A 19,462-nucleotide genomic window follows, 5' to 3' on the forward strand; every position below is an offset into this window, starting at 1 on the left:
ATTCTCTGTTCAGTTCAGTGCCCCATTTTTTAATTGGGTTAATTAGCATTTTAAAGTCTAGTTTCTTGAGTTCTCTATATATTTTGGAGATCAGATCTTTGTCTGTTGCGGGAAGAAAAACATTTCGTTGGTGTGGGTGGTATAGAGTTCTCGAGGTTTAGTCCATGATCATCATGACAGGGAACATGGAGGCCTGCAGGCAGTCATGATGTTGGAGTAGTAGCTAATAACTATATATCTTGCAGGCAACAGAAAGTAGACCAAGACACTGGGTGGTATCATGATCATAGGAACCTTAAAACCCGCCCCCACAGTGGCACGCTTCCTCTAATAGAGCCATGCCTACTCCAACAAAGCCACACTTCCTAATAGTGCTATTCCCTGTGAGAATATGGTACCAGTTACATTCAAACTACCACAGAGACCCTGTCTCAGCAAATAAAATTTAAAATATAATTCCTTAAAGCTAAAATGAATTTAGCCAGGTAGCAAAATACAGTTAAATTCATTGCATTTCTATACATTACTAATGAAAAAAAATTACTAAATAGAAATGACAATTTCACTTGTAATAGGTTCAATTGACAACTCCATTGACCAAATGGTTGCTTTTTTTCAGTCCCTAAAACCCACTAAAGAAACAAATGGTGGTTCATTTATAATCCCAGGATCAAGGAAACAGAGACCAGAGGATCTCTTATGCTGTGGCCAGCCACTCTAACCGTAATCAGTGAGCCCTGGGAGTCGGTGAAAGATTCTCAAAATAAACAAGGCAAATGGTTATTAGCAGTTGAATCCCCTTTTTTGGGCCTAGACTAAGGATAATTTTTTAATAATTTGCGAGTTTCCAGAGTATATTAATAATTGTATAGACCTTGTATCAGTTGTCTAGATTATACAGTAAATATACAACTGACAGATCTATTGGACAGATCCACAACAATATGATGTTGTGGAGGACCCATTTTGCAGAGCTGCGGGAGCACCTGTTGTTTGGATAAGTCACTGTCAATTCTGTAGAAATCTGAAATTATGACGTTTTTCCCTTCTATAATATCCCAGCAGTGTATAAACTTGACCTTTCCTGTAAGGCTGCTGGATAACTCTCCCTACACCACGAAGCCATGGTGTGAAACATTCATTCAGCCAAACCTTTATTCTCATAGCCAAATCTACATAAAACTAGTCCCCCACAACTTTATTGACAGGGCTCATTGACGAGAAAGGAGCCCCAAACAGGAGGCATTGAGTAGAGAGAAGTCTGTCTACTCTAACAGCAGATGCAGCAAAGTGTAATCTGGCCTGTTGCTCTAACCTGGCAAAGTGCTAATATTCTATACTTACCCTTCACCTTCATTTCAATTAATACAAGATCATAGCCCAGGAAATTAACTCTTTATACCCTTACCCCTAGAGGTATAGGAAAAAAACCCAAGCCTCTGAAAACAGCCTCAGAGAGAAAAATTCTCACTTGGGCACCCTGCTGGAGTCAAAAGCAAAGCCTCCAAAGAAACTTTTTTTTAACTCACCCAGCTAGGTGCTAAAACAAATCAAACACCTTGCCTTCCTCCCAAGCCCTCTGGTTACTGTGGCTACCAAGGCTGTGTTCCCAGCCACCAGGGAAGAAAGTGGAAATGCTCAGAAAATGCAACAGCACTGCTACATTTTTCTACAATTAATCATAAATTTCTACACTTACTTATATAGTTAGTGCACGAAATCTTATTAGAATTCTGTAGTGATTTAAAGTCCCATTCTTTTCTAGACTATATTCTGCTTTTTTATTTTGTTTTATGAGATGAATAAAATTGTAAACCTCTCATTTTAAGAAAAGGGAAAAACAAGGTTCTGAATTGGTACATTCCTTTCCTAGAACTTCCATGTAGCCCGATGACACATTAAAAATAGCTTTTCCTGTTGGCAATGGCCAATAATCATAAATATGGAGAATAGTGATCTGTCTGGTGTCTTCAAAGTTGCTCCAACTTCTGAGAAGAGCACTCTAAAGATTTATCCCCAAATAATACATTTTTGGTAAAAAAAAAAAATAGTAAATTTTGACATTCCATGTACTTTTATAGAAACTTGTACTACAAAAATTTAACTTCAGATTCTCCAGAAAATAAAATATGCAAAGCTCACGCTGGATTTACTTGGCATAAAGTCCTATTGTTAATCCTCCCGATATCTGCCAGGGAGCTCGACAGCCACGCCCCTCTGAGACGCAAGGCGCCTGTTTGCCAGATCCACGGGTTTTTGTGATTCTATGAAATGCATGTTTGATGCTATTGTTATCGCCTATGGAACTGCTAAATTTGTCTGTGTTTATATAAACTGAAAGCCTTGCGGAGAGCAGCCTTTTCTTCTTCACCAAAGAATAAAGAAATAAGCAGGAGCAAGGTGCTTGAGTCGGTTTGTTCTACCCTCAGATCTTTTCCTTGCCCCAGCCAGTTTTTGCTTGCTATAGACGTCCTGCTCTGGACCCTGAGAGGTTTAATGGGTTTAACCCCAAAATATACCTCAATAATTATCTTTTTTTTAAAAAAAGGAGCGATGAATGTCTTTGATACGGAAAAATCTTCTCTAAATTTTTGATGCTTGTGCAAATACCATCATCATCAGTGGAATAAAAGAGTTGGCATGGCCAACAGACCTGGGTATGAGCTCTGTGGTCGCCCACCTGTGTGTGAGGTTAGGCTGGGGACAATGATAAACTTCATGGGACAGAAACCTTTTGCTCATTCGTTGTTCTAGCATTAAACAGATTATTTTAGTGGTTCTTTGAATGAAATGCAGCTTTAGCAGCTTGTGTACTCTGCCGTTTTGTATGTTTTGGGTAAAGACCTTAGCATATTGGCAGCAGGAGAGAGGGGAAGCTGAAAAGAATCAGGAAATAAAAACATGTGCTAGGCTTTCTGTTGGTTTAAAAGGGAAACTTTGATAATTTTAAGGCAGGTTACCGGTAGATTTGGCAACAAGTAGAGAATAGTCCTCGGTGTGAGGAATCTGTGTATAATGTATATTAGAAGGATTTTGCTCAAGTGATTAGACCAGTGGTTCTCAACCTCTGGTTTGCTGCCAGTGGAAAACGTGTCCGATGGACTTAGAAACTGAGAGATACTGCTAAGTAGCAACATTACAGTTATGAAGTAGCAACGAAAATAATTTTATGGTTGGAGGTCACCACAAAATGTGGATCTGTGTTGTCACAGCATTAGGAAGGTTGAGACTACAGGCTAAGACCCTTCCTGATTTGATTCATCAAATTCCCCAGGTTTATGCTACCATACTTCTTATTTTATTTGTTTGTTTGGTTAGTTTTTTGAGACAGGGCTACACTGTGTTATGTAGCCTTGGCTCTCCTGGATCCCACTCTGTAGACCAGACTGACCTAGAACTCACAGAGATCCTCTTGCCTCTGCCTCCTGAGTGCTGGGATAAAAGGTATGCTCCACCAACACCCAGCTGATACCAACTACATTTTTTTTTGTTTTGTTTTGTTTTTCGAGACAGGGTTTGGGTTCTCTGTGGCTTTGGAGCCTGTCCTGGAACTAGCTCTTGTAGTACCAACTACATTTTTAAGAACCAAGGATACAGGTTGTCCTGGACAGTTTTATGTCAACTTGACACAGGCTAGGGTAATGTGTAAGGAGAGAACCGCAATTGAGAAACCACGGCCGTAAGATCAGGCTACAGGCAACCTGTAGGTAATTTTCTTAATTAGTCTGGGAGGGCACAGCCCATTATGGGTGGAACCATTCCTGGACAGGTGGTTCTGGGTTCTATAAGAAAACATTATAAGCAAGCCTACTGGTAAGCAGCACCGCTCCATGGCCTCTGCATTGGCTCCTGCCCCCAGGTTCTTGCCCTCAATTCCTTGAATGAACTGTTAAATAAAATTGTGAGTGAACTAAATCCTTTCCTCCCCAACTTGCTTTTGGTCATGGTGTTTCATCATAACAATAATATCCCCAGCTAAGACAGATCAAATCCCACACCATCCCGTGTGGAATGTATTCAATATTTCGTGTTTATGTTGGCAATAAATGCCTGCTTTGCACTGTCATTGTATAGAACCATTTGTTTTATATGTTTGAAAGTAATCACTGAGAAAAGTGAAATGTTAACAAGCTGTTTCTAACCTCTAACGTCATAAAGCCCGTTTAGCATCTGAGTGAGGATTTTTGTGGCCAAGAAGAAAGCTGGTGAGATCTACTGCAGGCAAAATAAAGTCTAACCTCTCTTGGGTTTTAAATGAAGACATTGTTATACAAAGAAAAACATCTTCCATCAAAGGAGTGCTCTACTGGCCCCACCCTGCATGTGGGCAGTTTCAGGAGAGCTGGCCCTGGTGGAGTGGGGGCTGGAGAGCTGGTCCTGTCCCTAGCCTGGGCAAGGCGGGAGAACTGGCAGGCTGACCAAGACAGCTGCCACCCAGGCCCACATCCAGGGCTTTGAACTGGCCCACCTACCATCTGTGTGCTGCTGGAGCTCCTGAAGGGGTCAGTCCTTAGGAACCAAAGTTGCAGGATCTCCATAACTCAGAACAACAGCAGGCTATCTGAGAGGAGTCCCAGCGAGGATCTGATATTGATAGTGTAGCAGAAGCCAGAGGCTTTGAAGCAGACCGATGCCCTCATTGCAATGAATGTTACAAGTAAAGCTGTTTGGATAGAAGGATATATGGTGTGACACACCCTGACATACCACAGCTTCAACATTTTTTATCTTCTATTGGGAGGAGGTTTCAAGGGTGGAGCGCAGATATGGAAGGACTGGGAAATGAATGGGGTTGGGGTGCATGGTGTGAAATTCACAAAGAATCAATACAAAAATTATGGGGGAGGGAGAGGAGTACTCCAGAGATTGCACATTGTTATTTATGTTTTCCTTTGAAACTGGATGTGTGCATGCTTTTAAAATTTTTGTTTTCTGAGATAGGATTTGAGCTGTCATTCTTCTTATACCTTTGAGTGCTAAGAATCCAACATATATTTATACCTGATTTATGTAAGGCTGGATATTAAAAGCCACAGCCTTTTGCATGCTAGACAATCAGTCTACCAACCGAAGCATATCCTTATCTACCTTGTTTTGTGTGGTTTTTTTTTTTTTTTTGAGACAGGGTCTTACACAGTAGTCCTCCAGCTTCAGCCTCCCATGTGTTGGATATCTAAATTTAATTAAGATTTTTATGTGTAGCAAAAGCAACATGGACAGTATTCCTCTCAGGTGATATAGCAGTGTTGAAACCTAACAGCAATATTTCCATTCAGCCTGGAGTGGCGGAGTAGTCTTGTAGTATAGGCTACATCTTCCAACCAGTTTTGCCTACAGTATGAATATGGCTACTTTACCCATTCTGTTTGGTTATGTGCTTTGCAATGCCTAATCTTAATAGATAGCAAAGAGGATAATTAATTTCACTCACTGTGTAATGAAGGATTTTTCTGTGCTAGTTTTGTAGGGAATTGTGAGATTGATTTGGAGATTAAACGATACTTCTGTAGAGCTGGTGTGAAAAGTATTCAGGTAAGTTTTTCAAATTTTCATTTTTAGAATTTTTAAGGATATATTCAAAAAAAGCTATGGAGTTTTTATTAAGTATGAAGTTTTTGAAGTAAGTTTGTATTTGTGCTTATAGCTAAATAAAGTGTCAAGCCATGTGCTAAAGAGTCACCAAGTGGCCTTGATGAATTATGTTTCCTGACTTGTGATTTCCTATGTGAGTTCAGATTCATGGGACCATGCGGGTGATCCTGGAGCCCCTGATTGGAGACATGCCTCTAGTTGGAGCTTTGTCCATCTTCTTCCTTAGGAAACCAGTAAGTAGTTACCGCATGATGTCATGTTTCTCTCCCTCTCTTGGCAGTAACGTGCATATACAGAAGGATAAAGTGAAAGAACAAGATTCTGTCCTTAACTCTTCCCTGAGTGTTTCACTTCTTTGTGCCTTGAGTAAGGGTGTGATCTCTTTATAGTCTTCCCTGAAGATAGAAATATTTGTGGAGTTGAGGAAAGAAATTTTTAACTAAATAAGTTGAAGCTACCTTTAACCTGTCACTAAAGATGATTTTATAGCATTTGCTTATTTAATCCTCCACTTGTAAAGCTACTGTTTCCTTTTACTGACCTGGAACTGAACTTAAGAGGTCTCTCTGTATGCGTCACCCCGAGATTAAGTACTGGAGCTCTGACAGACTTCTCTCTCTGACTCCCCTGCTGAGATATGTGCTTCTTCTTTCAAATGTGTTTTCTTCCTTTGGGGGGGGGGGGAGTTGTATTTGATGAACTAGAGGTCCAGCTTTGTATGTTCTGCTTGTAAGTGGAATTCTGATTGGTCTTGTAGTCCTTGCCTAAGGATGATGCTGTCACTTCATATTTTTAGATTGTATTTCTTTTGTTATTATTGTAAGTGCTCTAAAACAAGAAGGAAGCTATTTCTTACTCTTACCAGACAGGCTTCTTTCTCCTTACCCAAGCTTCTGCAGCCTATGGTTAGTGCTGTCTTCAATGCCTTTTTTTTTCTTTAAATGCTAGGAATTGAACCCAGAGCTTTGTGTGTGCTAAGTTAGCGTTCGGCCTGCATTCAAAGCCCAAACTCCCCCATCCTAACCACATTTCTCACTGCTGCCTACTGGCACCAACTACAAAGATGGAATGTCTAATGAGGGAAAATATTAACTGTGTCTTTTACTTTTTAATTCTTCTCCTTTTCTCTGGCTATCATAAGCCGCTTTACTTAATTTATTTCCAGAAGATTTCTGTCTGTCTTCCAAGACAAGTTGCCTTGTAGTATTGAAAGTTGTATGGCAGGAGCAGTTAGTGCTACAGCGAAGGGCACATGTGTCTCCACAGTTCAGGGAGGCTCAGTGAGCTGCTTCCTAAGAGGGACGCTGCCAATGATCCTTGGCAAGTCTTCTGGGAAGGTACTACTAACATCATGCACAATTTAAGATGGAAGGATCATTGTGTATAATTTGGCTGAAAAAATTTAATGAAAATTATTACTTGATTTTGAAAACATAGGTTTAGCTAGATCAAATCAAGTGTAACATGAACACTGCTTCTTCTGCATGAAAATGCATCCGTTGCCTCCAGCACTGTTGTTCTCACTTTCTGATTTTTAATGTGTTTAAGTAGGCCATTTGCATTAAAATTCAAAAAGCTATCAAGGAATCTGTTCATTTTTACTTTATTGAATTTTTGAGAAATAAGTTCACAGATTTAAAATACATCTTTTTTTCTCCTACCAGTTTTTTTTTAAGCCAGTTTATATAAGAACTGATTTCATTTATGGCTGTTTTAAAAGTTATTTAATAAACTGCTAAAAAGTGTAATATTTCTGTCTTTGGAAATATTCTTAATATAAAGATCCTCTCCCCTGGAGTAACAAAACCAAGGTCTGTGTCTTCCTCACAGCGCAGCAGTGCTTTCTCATGGTTTGTTTCTTCCACCAATGAAGTCACTTTTTTAAAAAAGCTTACAGTATTAACTCCCAGAGGACATTTGAATGCCTAGAACAGAAGGAAGAAATATCAGAATCACCCTTTTCCATATATGGTGAATAAAACCACTGAACATGCTTTAGAGGGAAGGGAATTTTTTTCAGTTACTTTCAACTGGAAAATATGAGAACTTACTACTGTTAGCTGCCAAATAATTCTTCCTGAGCCTGGTAAAAAATATAACCAAAAGGGCTTTTTTGTTTTACTTTTTTTTTAACTGCCCAAATGATTCAGAGTGCCAAAGATTTATATAAAACACTTACATGTTTTTCTGCTTGCTGATTGTTTAATTTGTTTTGATAATGTGGTTCTTACTGTGGAGGGAACAGTCCATGTGGAATTGTGGTGGGATGCTGTGGGGACAGGGAACAGTGCAGTATGGGTACCAGTTGGTGGCTTTGCCTGGTCTCCTTGTCTTCTTGCTGTGACAGCAGCCCATTCTATTTCTCTATCCCAGTTCCCTGTCTGTAGCATGAGCGACACTAAAGTCTAGGCCATGATATCCATGCTGTTAAAAACATATTACAGTGCCTGGCGCACAGTAAAAAGTTAAATATAGGCCTAGCATTTTAGTGAAGTTGTGACACTACGGTGATGCTAGAATAAGGAGAAATTGTGGATAAGTGTTCTGATAACCAGTAGGGATGAAGCTCAGTGCTATAATTACTTGCCTACCATGTGTCAGGCCATAGATTTGAATCTCTAGGAGTAAAAAAGTAAAAAAGTTCTGATAACCAAAGGGAGGGCTAGGGCTTGCTGTGTACTTCACTGAGGTAAGGACCTGATCCCAGATACCCAGAACCAGTGTTAAAAACCCAGGGCTGGGAGTTGGGGGGCACTGACATGAATTTTTCCAGAGCTTACTGGCCAGCTGGTCTAGAAAGTTGGTAACATCTGTGTTAGTTAGAGACCTTGTCTTACAAGTGGAGAGCAATATAGGAATGCACATAATGTTGACGTCTCTCCTACACACATAGGCACATGTGCTCATGCATCCATAAATAATAATAAGTGCATCCCAAATAATAATTTAGAAACACCAGAGGACTCCTTTCTGTTATTGGACGTGTACAGGGCACTCAGTCACACATGGTAGTTTTTGGATATGTTGAAAGCATACATTCTGTATGGTTTGTGCCAATGCAAAAAAATACAGCTCTTTAAGTGGATAAAAGCTAGTTCTATTTTGGAGTCAACTGTGAATGGCCTTGGCCTGGGAACACAGATTTAGTTTACCCCAGAGTCCATGTTCCACATGTGGTAGCAGTTTGAAAACAAAATAATAAATCAAAGCACTTTTCAGGTATTTGGTGTGTGTGTGTTTCTGTGTGTGTGCCCTGCACATGAGTGCATAATGGCACACATGTCAAAATCAGAGGGCAACTTATTGTCTCCTGCATAGGTCTTAAGAATTGAACTGAGGTTATGGTGCTTGGCAACAAGTGCCTTTACACTCTGAGCCATCTTGATGACTCATCTCTGTGTCTTTAATAAAATTGTGCACATTTTGTTGTTCCGGGTAAAACATGGCTTTCTTTCATAACCATGAACCACATTGTCTGTTGTGCTTCTGCCACAACTCAGAGATGGCTTCCTGTGTTTAGAAACATTCCACTTATGCCTTAGTCTCCTGAAATTGAGATCCTAGTCATCCAGAGGCCCTGGTTTTCTTATCCTAACACCAATCTTTAGGGAGGTCAGGAGGGGCCAAATCATTTTAGTTGACTTTCCAAGAATGCTTTCCAAGGGGCTTCCATGATTGCATTCCTTCTGCAGTTTTCCCCTGTGTCCTTATGTGCTCACACTCTCAGATACTCACTCACGCTGTTATTTAGACCTGTTTATTTCACACTTGTCTCACTCATCCCCACAAACACTGGCACTTTCACAACTGATCGTTATTACATACTTTGGTAATTTGAATGAGAATGATCCTCATAGGCTCATATATTTGAATGATTCCTCAGATTGGTAGAACTGTTTAGGAAGGATTAGGAGGTGTGACTTTGCTGGAGGAAGTGTGCCATTTGAGGGTGGACTTTGAGGTTCCAAAAGCTCACACCATTCCCTTTTAGCTTTCTCTGTAGTTGAGGGTGTAAACTCTGAGCTACTATTCGAGCTTGCTCATGCCTGTCTGCCTACTGCATATGCTACCTGCCATGATGGTCCTGAACTGTGCAAAACAGACTTTTGATGCCATTTAATGTTTTGGAAGTAGGAAGACTTCTTTTTTTTTATTTTTATTTATTTTTTTATTAAAAATTTCCACTTCCTCCCCACACCCCTTTTCCCTCCCCCTCCCCCTACTCCCCACACCCTATTCCCCTCCCCCTCCCTCTCGAGTCCAAAGAGCAGTCAGGGTTCCCTGCCCTGTGGGCAGTCCAAGGTCCTCCCCCCTCCATCCAGGTCTAGGAAGGTGAGCATCCAAACACGCTAGGCTCCCACAAAGCCAGTACATGCAGTAGAATCAAAACCCAGTGCCATTGTCCTTGGCTTCTCATCAGCCCTCATTGTCCACCATATTCAGAGTCCGGTTTTATCCCATGCATTTTCAGTCCCAGTCCAGCTGGCCTTGGTGAGCTCCCAAGAGATCATCCCCACTGTCTCAGTGGGTGGGTGTCCCCCTCGCGGTCTTGACTTCCTTGCTCATGTTCTCCCTCCTTCTGTTCCTCATTTTGATCTTGGGAGCTCAGTCCATTGCTCCAATGTGGGTCTCTGTCTCCATCCATCGCCAGATGAAGATTCTATGGTGATATGCAAGATATTCATTAGTATGGTTATAGGATCAGGCCATTTCAGGCTCTCTCTCCTCAGCTGCCGAAGGACCTAGTTGGGGACATCTCTCTGGACCCCTGGGAACCCCTCTAGAGTCAAGGCTCTTGCCAACCTTAAAATGGCTTCCTTAATTAAGATATATACTTCCCTGCTCCCATATCCATCCTTCCATTATCTCAACCATCCCATTCCCCCAAGCTCTCCCCATTCTCCCCTTCTCACTTGTCTCTCCCCATCTCCCCTTTCCCCCATCCCACCCCACCCGTTGAAAGTAGACAAGATTGCTAGAAGACTTAAGACTATTAGTAGTTTGTCTTCAGAGATTTTTTTTTCTAGGTGCCTATAAGCAAAGCATTTTTAAAAATTTTTTTTGTTTAAACTCAGAACATTATCAACTTTATTGCATTTGTAAATTTTCCGATACTGTTAATCATACATTTGCTAAGTGAGCTAGGACAATCAGAAGTATTTGCACAGTTCTAAAAATCATGTGGCTTTTTTGCAGTGTGAGTTTGTTTATGTATTAACAATGATGGTAGAAAACCAATTATTTATATAGTTGAATCAAACTGAACAAGTATACTCAATGTGGGGACTACTGCTTATCTTCTAATTGTTCTTAGGGATAGGTATGCTGCATTTTCCCATATTTCTATGCTCATAGGCTTGTATCAAGAGCAATATGTGGTATACATAGTAAAGCAAGAATAACAAAAGATTTCCACATTGAACTCTCAGGGTTTGACTTTCTGTTCCTTATAGATGTGTGGTAAAGGTATTAAAATTTCTTCACAATAACTGCCCCCTGACTCTAATTGCTCCTGTCACTAAACTTAATATTGTAATGAGAAGTATATGAGTAATACAAATTTACTATGGGCTCTTGGTTTAGTAGAAAGTTTTGCAGACACACTTATCATCACTTCAATGTGTATCCATTTTGTATTGTGAGTAGCAAGAAATAAATGGATTGGCAGATCTACAGGATAGCTCTCATGGTGCTATGATTCAAATTGGGATATCCATTTAGCCATTCCTTATTTGACTTCTTTTTTTTTAATTGATTTTTATTGAGCTCTACATTTTTCTCTGCTCCCCTCCAGTTCAATCCTCTCCCAAGGATTTACTGTGCTACCAATTTACTCAGGAGATCTTGTCTTTTTCTACTACCCATGTAGATTAGATCTATGTATGTCTCTCTTAGGGTCCTCACTGTGGTCTAGGTTCTCTGGTATTGTGATTTGTGGACTGCTTTTCTTTGCTTTATGTTTAAAAACCTCTTATGAGTGAGAACATGTGATAATTGTCTTTCTGCATCTGGGTTACCTCACTCAGAATGTTTTCTGACTCCATTCATGCCTGCAAAATTCAAGATGTCGTTATTTATTTGGCTGTGTAGTACTCCATTGTGTAAATGTACCACATTTTCCTTATCCATTTCTTTTTTTTTTTGTTTTTTTCTTATCCATTTCTTTTTTTGTTTTGTTTTTGTTTTTTGTTTTTTGTTTTTTTTTTTCCGAGACAGGATTTCTCTGTGTAGCAGCTTTGGAGCCTGCCCTGAAACTTGATCTGTAGACCAGGCTGGCCTTGCACTCCCAAAGATCTACCTGCCTCTGCCTCCCGAGTGCTGGAATTAAAGGTGTGTGCCAGCACCACCTGACTTATAATAGATCTCTTGAACCAACCGTGGACATGTCTTATACTCTTGCCAGTCTTACTGAGGAATAGCAGTGCATATGGGGGAAAGCTGAAGAACTGATGAATCATTGCAACTAGGCAGAGAAATTTTTTTGTTTCGAGTTATTTTGGTAAAATAAGTAGGTTGTCAAAGCTGATAATGGGAGTCATTTTCAGATGACTGCATGGAATATGTGTAATATAAGGAAGAGGTTTGAAGATTAAAACTGGATGGAGAGTCCTGACTCCTGGAACTTGCTCTGTACACCAGGTTGTCCTTGAATCAAAGATCCACCTGCCTCGCATCTCCCCAGTGCTGGGATTAAAGGCATGTGCCACCATGCCTAGTATTCTAGGTTTTCTAGTAAGATCAGAATATTTTGCTGGGGTAAAGAGATCCTTCTCCCTTTAAGTGAGCATATGTATTCATGCTGGGCTTGGTGATACATGTCTTTAATCCCAGCACTTGGGAGAGAGACAAGCCAGTTTCTGTGAGTCTAAGGCCAGCGTGGTTTTATAGTAAGTTCTAAGTCAACCAAGGCTATGTAGTGAAGTCTGTCTCAAACAAACCAACAAATAACAAAGACAAACTAGCAAAACATAGGATATTCACTGAATGTTAACTTATCATAAAAAAGAAATTGGAAAATATTTTTGAGATTCATCCATAGGAGGAAGGGCAAACAAATTATATATGCTCTTAGTAGAGAAAATTATGGCATTATCAAAAAGTAAAAACTGAGACAGTTCTTCATGTGCAGTGAAAGAAAGCTGTCTTTGATGTATTAGCCCTTGGGAATGGTGTGTATCATACTTACTTCATTTCCACAAACCTGTTTGTATTTGCTCTGACACCTGAAATATTTCAGATGTTTAATTCTTTTCCTCCTTTTTAAAAAACAGCTTTTAGAGATTAACTGGACAGGATTGACTAATCTCCTGGACATCCCTGGACTGAAGTAAGTCTTGTCAGTTTGACTGCAGTGGCTGCTGAGGGAAGTCTGCCTCTCCTCACGTTTGTTCTTGAGAAAGTGGGTCACATTGGAACCTAGATGTGAAGTTTCTAAACCAAAGCAGTGGAAGCTCTTTTCCATTCAGTGACAACTTAATGAATAATAAACAAGGAAATTGTCCTGTAACAGTGCCTGAGTCACCAAGTGTACATTCCCCTGTGGGAGGTTAGATGAGTCACTGTCCATGTGCCTGAAATGGTAGATTAGGACAGAGGGCAGTCTGCCCTACGAAGCTTCCTTTTTGTTCTTTTGGTTATTTTGTTTGAAGTTTAAAATGCATGACTTATTTGTTATTAGTTACATTTATTTCTAATGGCTATTTTGCTAATCTGTGGGTTTTTATCATTAAATAGCTTACAAATTCAATTCCAAAACTTTGATTTTAGACTACTTTTTTCTATTTCCGTATACTTGTTTATGCTTCTGAAATTACTCCTAAAATCAAGTTTTGTTTCATTCTCAGTTAAAAAAGACAATAGCTTTAATAATCTGAGACAAGTCAGAAGTAAAATGTCCATGGTTTACCAGGTTAATATAAGTACTGTTATCTGTGGATAAGAAAATACAACTTTGAAAGGTTTCTTGATAAGTTCATTAGAATCTTAATTACAAACAAAATACTGATTTAAATTGGCACTTTTAAATCTTTTGCTGGGGATTAAACTCAGGACTTTTTTTCAGGGCTGGGACTGGTTTTGAGACAGGGTTTCTCTGTGTAACTGCCCTAGCTGTTCTGAAACTAGCTCTTGTGGACTAGGCTAGCCTCAAACGCACAGAAATCCACCTACCTCTGTTTCCCGAGTGCTGAGATTAAAGGCATGCACCACCACCGCCCAGCTGAAACTCAGGATTTTGTATTTGCTAAACTACATTATACCTCTAGCTACACACCCAGCTCTCCAAACGATAATTTGCAAAATAATAATTCAGTATGTCACCTTTAAAATTCTGTGCTGTCACTCAGCTGAGATATGGGTACTACACGCCTACTCTAACCCGACCACTGTTCTTAGCACTTGGACATAGATGGGAATCCCACAGGTTTTCTCAGAGAGCTTAACATGTAGCTGCCTTTATAGCTCCCAGAGCATTCTTTGTGGGATATTAGGCTCAGGTAGGTGTTGATGCCAATTAATGCACACTGTTCATACATTCTGCAGGTGAGTCCTTGAGCTTGTCTTCAGACAGATTGGACAGGGTGGGCCCTGTGATTTTAACAGCCAGAAGAAGCCAAGGAATGTTCAATTATGTGGACACTATGGCCCCCCAACTCATGAGTGATGTAGCTGTATCCCACATAAAGGGAGAACTTTCTCTGGAAATAGCAGTGCTTGCTGGATTTTGTTAGTCCGCTGTAAGCAACAGGTATCTGCAAAGGTTAACGTAGGAACACTTCTTGTACCTTGTCTTCAGCGTCATAGGAGGACTTAAATAAGAAGGCTAATTGATCATCGCTCTGCTCTGCAAATGACATAGTATGACCTCTGAAAATGGCCATGTGGCATAGAAGGATATGCCCTGCCCCTCACAAGACTGCAGCCAGTCTGAAACCATTTATTTACCAAGGATCTATACACAATCACAGTAGACACATTCATGTGGATATGCACATTTTATTTGCACACATAACTAGTTTCATCTTAGTTGTAATATAAGCAGATTTCTTTTTTATAGTTTCTTCTATTAATGTGTAAATCTTATATGTAAGTATAAACTATATTATAGTATATATTGAATTATATCACGAAAATACATACTTAAAAGACTTGGGAAAATAGTTGAGTTGACAAAGTGTGTGCTGTGCATCAGAACCTTAGTTTGATCTCCAGCATCTGTATAAAAAGCCAGGTGTGATCGCATGTACTTATAATTCTAGCACAGGGATATGATGCTGGTGAATTACTGGAGCTCTCTAACCAACTATCTTAGTCTAAATCTTCCAACGCTAGGTCCTAGTGATTAGTCTCACTTTAGAAAACAAGATAGAAGGCATCTGAATAACAATATCAAATGTTGACCTCTTTTCACCACATGAAGACACATGCACAAATATGCACACATACCTGTATGCACACACACACACACACACACACACAAATACATGCTTATATATGACACATACAGAGATAAATATGCATACATTGTTAAAAGTAAGCTATCTATGGCATAGTGGCAATATATAGAAATATCCTTCTAAAATAAGATGACATATTTAGATATACTATATATAATTTATATGTAATTGTATATATTTTATAAAATATAGTATTTGTGATGCATATTTTATGTAATAAAATATAAAATTAGGCTGCATAATAGGAAATCACACAAAGATTTTCTATTAAGCCTGATATAGTAGTACCTACCTGCTAGGAATCCCAGTGCTTGGGAGGTAGGGACAGGAAGATCAGAAGTTCAGTGCCATCCTTGGCTACATAGCAGATTTGAGGCATGCTTTCCCTATGTGAGAACCCTATGTTAAAAAGATTTTCTGTTACATATATCAAGTATAAAGCAACCCTTATGTTAATAATACTCAAAAAAGATACTATTTAATAACAGAGCTTGATATAGTGAACTCTTATGCAGGCTTTACAAGATAAGATAAATGTTGTATTCATGGGCGAGAAGTTGTAGACGGTTGGATGTATGCTACGTAGGGGTCTGGGAGCAGTGTCCACACCTACTAACTAGTACAGGGTGCTGGTGAGCCTGCCTGGGATGTTGGCCTCAGTTACTGCTGGGATGGATCGCTGTCTTCTGAGCATAGTAGTGCCAGCAGAAGCCAAGTGCTATGTTATCCCAGCAGTGAGGAGTGAGATTCTTTAGGACTTCAGTTAGGAAGGGGTCTCTGTTTCAGCAGGTATTTCAGTATAAACAAAACAATCACTTTGAGAGGAAATGCTAAAGGTATGAAGGAGTTGACATCGGCTGTGTAGGATCTTCTAGCTCCTTACAGAAGAGCAGGCGCGCAGCACCTGTAGCTCAAGTGTTTTACGTCTCTTCAGAAGTGTTAACAGCAAAGATGACCTGCTGCATTCTGATAGGAAGATTGGTGCTGTGTGTGACCGAGTCCTTTCCTTTTATTAAACCGAAAGGTTCATATCTTGTTACCACATGTGGATCACTTTTGCTTAAGTGATTATGACGACAGAGGACATGTTTGCATGTGTAATTGTGTATATTTGCTAGTAACTCAACACCAGACAGGACTGGCAGTAATCATTCTTTTTAAAACTGAGGGTTCTAGTAAAAATTTTTAGAGTAAGTATATGTCTCCAAAAGTTTTGTTGTATATGCATTGTTTAATTCTCACTTCTACCTTAAAAACAGGTAAGGATAGATACACAATGCTTTCCTGTAGTCTTTTATTTGTATTACTGAGTTTGTTATTCAGTGTTATAGTTGATCAAAATTATTGAAGTATTCAGAATGAAGAAAAACAACTAAATTATTTTACTTCATTTGAAACAATATACAACAGTAAAGAAATAATATATGCATAAACATGAAATGGGTTTGTGAATGTTCACTGTGTTATTCTCTATGCTTTTACATATATTTGAAATGTTTATGTTAAAAAACAAATATAAAGAAATGTAACTTAACCATATTTAAGTCATATAGGGATATTTGAAAGATTGTTCATTAAATTATGAGATGGAGCTAAGAATTTTATGTTGTATTCCAAAAAAATTCTGCTTCATAGTTACAACAGCAGTGTAGCTGAAACATTAAATATTGCCTCTAAGTACTATTCTAGGAAAGTTAGGGAACTCCCATCCCCTACATGGCTATAGAATCAAGATTGAACATGTTTAAAAAAAAAATATATATATATATATAAATGCAAATATATATATATATATATACAGACATACATATATATATATGATTGTTCTTTGTCTCTCAACTAACAGTGGTTTATCTGATACTATCATTCTGGATATAATATCAAACTATCTGGTGCTTCCCAATCGAATCACTGTTCCTCTTGTCAGTGAAGTTCAAATAGCGCAGTTGCGGTTTCCCATACCAAAGGTAAGCATGCGTTTGTAGTCACTGGTAATTAAATACTTACCATGACCTTTTAAGCACAAGGCGTTTTTGTTTGGTTGGTTTTTATTTGTTGTTTTGCTTTGTTTTTAGACAGGGTTTCTCTGTGTCGCCCTGGCTATCCTGGAACTCACTTTGTAGACCAGCTAGCCTCAAACTCACAGAGATCCTCTTGCCTCTGCCTCCCAAGTTCTGGAATTAAGTGTTCCACCACTGCCTGGCCTAACCACAGTCAGTGTGTTAATATTTAGACTTTTTTTGTCTTTCTGAAGAGCAGTGTTGCCATTTGTGTTAATACATTGGTAGCTGCCCTGCATTCCCTCAGAGATGTATTAGGGAGCCTCTGCCCCTAAGGCTGTCCAAAGACTTCAGAAGTTCTTATGCTTCAGTCACCCCCTTCAGGGTATCACTAGGGCTCAGTTCTACAAATATAATCACAAGTCATAAGGATAGCAGTGAACAGCCAGCAAAAGTCATCTCAGAAGGTATATGCTATATGTGTTTTTATGGAGATATAATCATTCTCAACAACAAGTGAAATGAGAGTGCTGATACAATAAAAATTCTGATATGACATGGGAATGTGATTATTTCTGAAATTTCTTAATGTATAAGGTGACTGTCTTAGTCATCGAAGTTAGTATTGCTGTATAGAGACACTGTGACCATGGCAACTGTTATAAAGGAGAGCACTTCATTTGGGCCTTGCTTATAGGTCGGAGGTTTAGTCCATTATCAGCATGTCAGGGAGCTTGGTGGCATAGACAGACATGGTGCTGGAGGAGGAGCCGAGAGTTCTACATCTGGATCTGTAGGCAGCAGGAAGAGAACCACTGAGGCTGGTTTGGACGTCTGAAACCCCACAGCCCGCCCCTAGTGACACATTTCCTCCAACAAGGCCACACCTCTTAATTCTCAAATAGTGCCAACCTATGGGAGCCATTCTTATTCAAACCACCACAGTGACAGAAGAGGCACTTGTGTAACAGCTGTACTGAACAAAAAGAAAAAGCAGAACTCTTGAACTTGACGGTAGTTATGGCTGGATCTCAGTTTCAGCTTCTATGAAATGTGGAGCATAGAACTGGGTCATATGTCTATGGAGTCACCTTGAGTAAGACCACTGTAGGCAAAAGTGAGACCTGTCTCTTGTCATTAGAGATTCAGTTCTGTCAGCCATTTGTTGTGGATCCACAGAGGTCAAGAAAATAGTAGTATTGTGGATTGTCTACAATAAAGAATAGTACTGATACATTCTATACATTCTGTCTATACACTCTATCCTAGAATGTATACATTCTAGTTGTACTAAAGCAGGGGGGAAGGTGGTGCCATTTTAATGGCTGTGTTGTTTCCATTTTTATTTCTGAAATGGAAATAGTGTTGCCTCAATGCCCTTATTTTCTCACTTAGATTTCAACAATACAAAAATTGGCAAACACACATGACCATACATGCATATAGACACACACACACTGCATATATATTAGTTCCTTTTTTTTTTTTTTGAACCTTTCTCTGATGTTGAGGCTTAAACCCAGGACCTATGTCCTAGCCTGTTCCTTTTATTTTTTTAAGAAAGCACACATCATTTAATTTGATAAGCTTATATTATTCACATTTAATAGATTTGATATTCTACATATAAAAAGGGAACTCTTTCTTCTAAGATACAGGAGTCTCTTTTGTGTATTAAGTACAATAAGCACTGGAGCCAGCTTAGATCCAACTCCCTTTGTTTTCTGAACTTCAATGTTGGAAAAAGATGTGGCCACATCATCTTAGCTGTAGCCATATGAAACTACAGACAAGAATCTTTAGTGCTTTCTGAAGTGTATTCATCTTCAGAGAAGTTTGTCTTGTCCTGACAAGCCAGAAATGTTAGCCTGTAATTTTTTAAGCATTTGGAGGAAGAGTATTATTACCCCACCAAACTTTTTTTTGTCATAAATGAAATGAGTAAATATTTTTCTCCTACAAATAAGACAACTTTTGAGAAGAACATTTTATTTTTGATGGGTACTGCATATTTCAAAGTTTCAGTGTCTTCTCTACAAAGTAGCCCTAATGATAGTGTTTCATAGAATTGTTCTAAAAATTGAATGGCATGGTTGCTAAAAAGAAGTGCTTAGTAGCAGGTCTGATGTACCCTGCATGTTAGTTAGTACCTACTTAGTCCCAGAATGTAAGGATTTTTGGTGAGCCTTGAGGCCCTGTTGTTACTGACTTCCTGGGAATAAGTATTTTGCTGCACTGGGACCTCTGTAGTCAGTGTTCCCTCGACCAAGAATGCTCATGGCTCTCTGCAAGCAGCTGTGTGGCTCACTGCATTTCTACTGGGGAGTCCTCACCCATAAACAGTTCTACTGTCTAGTGGGATGACATACTGTCTTCCCTTAATACTTGCTTTCTGAGTACTTGTCCCAGCTGAAC

The 19,462-nt window shown here is 39.3% G+C and overlaps 1 protein-coding gene across 3 annotated transcripts in view; it reads left to right on the forward strand.

Annotated features, from left to right (window-relative positions):
* Window positions 1-19,462, forward strand: part of Esyt2 (extended synaptotagmin 2) — a 102,834-nt gene that overhangs the window by 49,897 nt on the left and 33,475 nt on the right. For all 3 annotated transcript variants that reach the window (XM_026781638.1, XM_026781639.1, XM_005343676.3), the window contains exons 5-8: window positions 5,460-5,532; window positions 5,736-5,825; window positions 12,864-12,919; window positions 16,894-17,014. In XM_026781638.1, the coding sequence (XP_026637439.1) occupies window positions 5,460-5,532; window positions 5,736-5,825; window positions 12,864-12,919; window positions 16,894-17,014 (340 nt within the window). The remainder of the gene's footprint in view (window positions 1-5,459; window positions 5,533-5,735; window positions 5,826-12,863; window positions 12,920-16,893; window positions 17,015-19,462) is intronic.

The sequence above is a fragment of the Microtus ochrogaster genome, chromosome 1 (genome assembly GCF_000317375.1).
Source record: "Microtus ochrogaster isolate Prairie Vole_2 chromosome 1, MicOch1.0, whole genome shotgun sequence".
In the NCBI taxonomy this organism is placed as follows: domain Eukaryota; kingdom Metazoa; phylum Chordata; class Mammalia; order Rodentia; family Cricetidae; genus Microtus; species Microtus ochrogaster.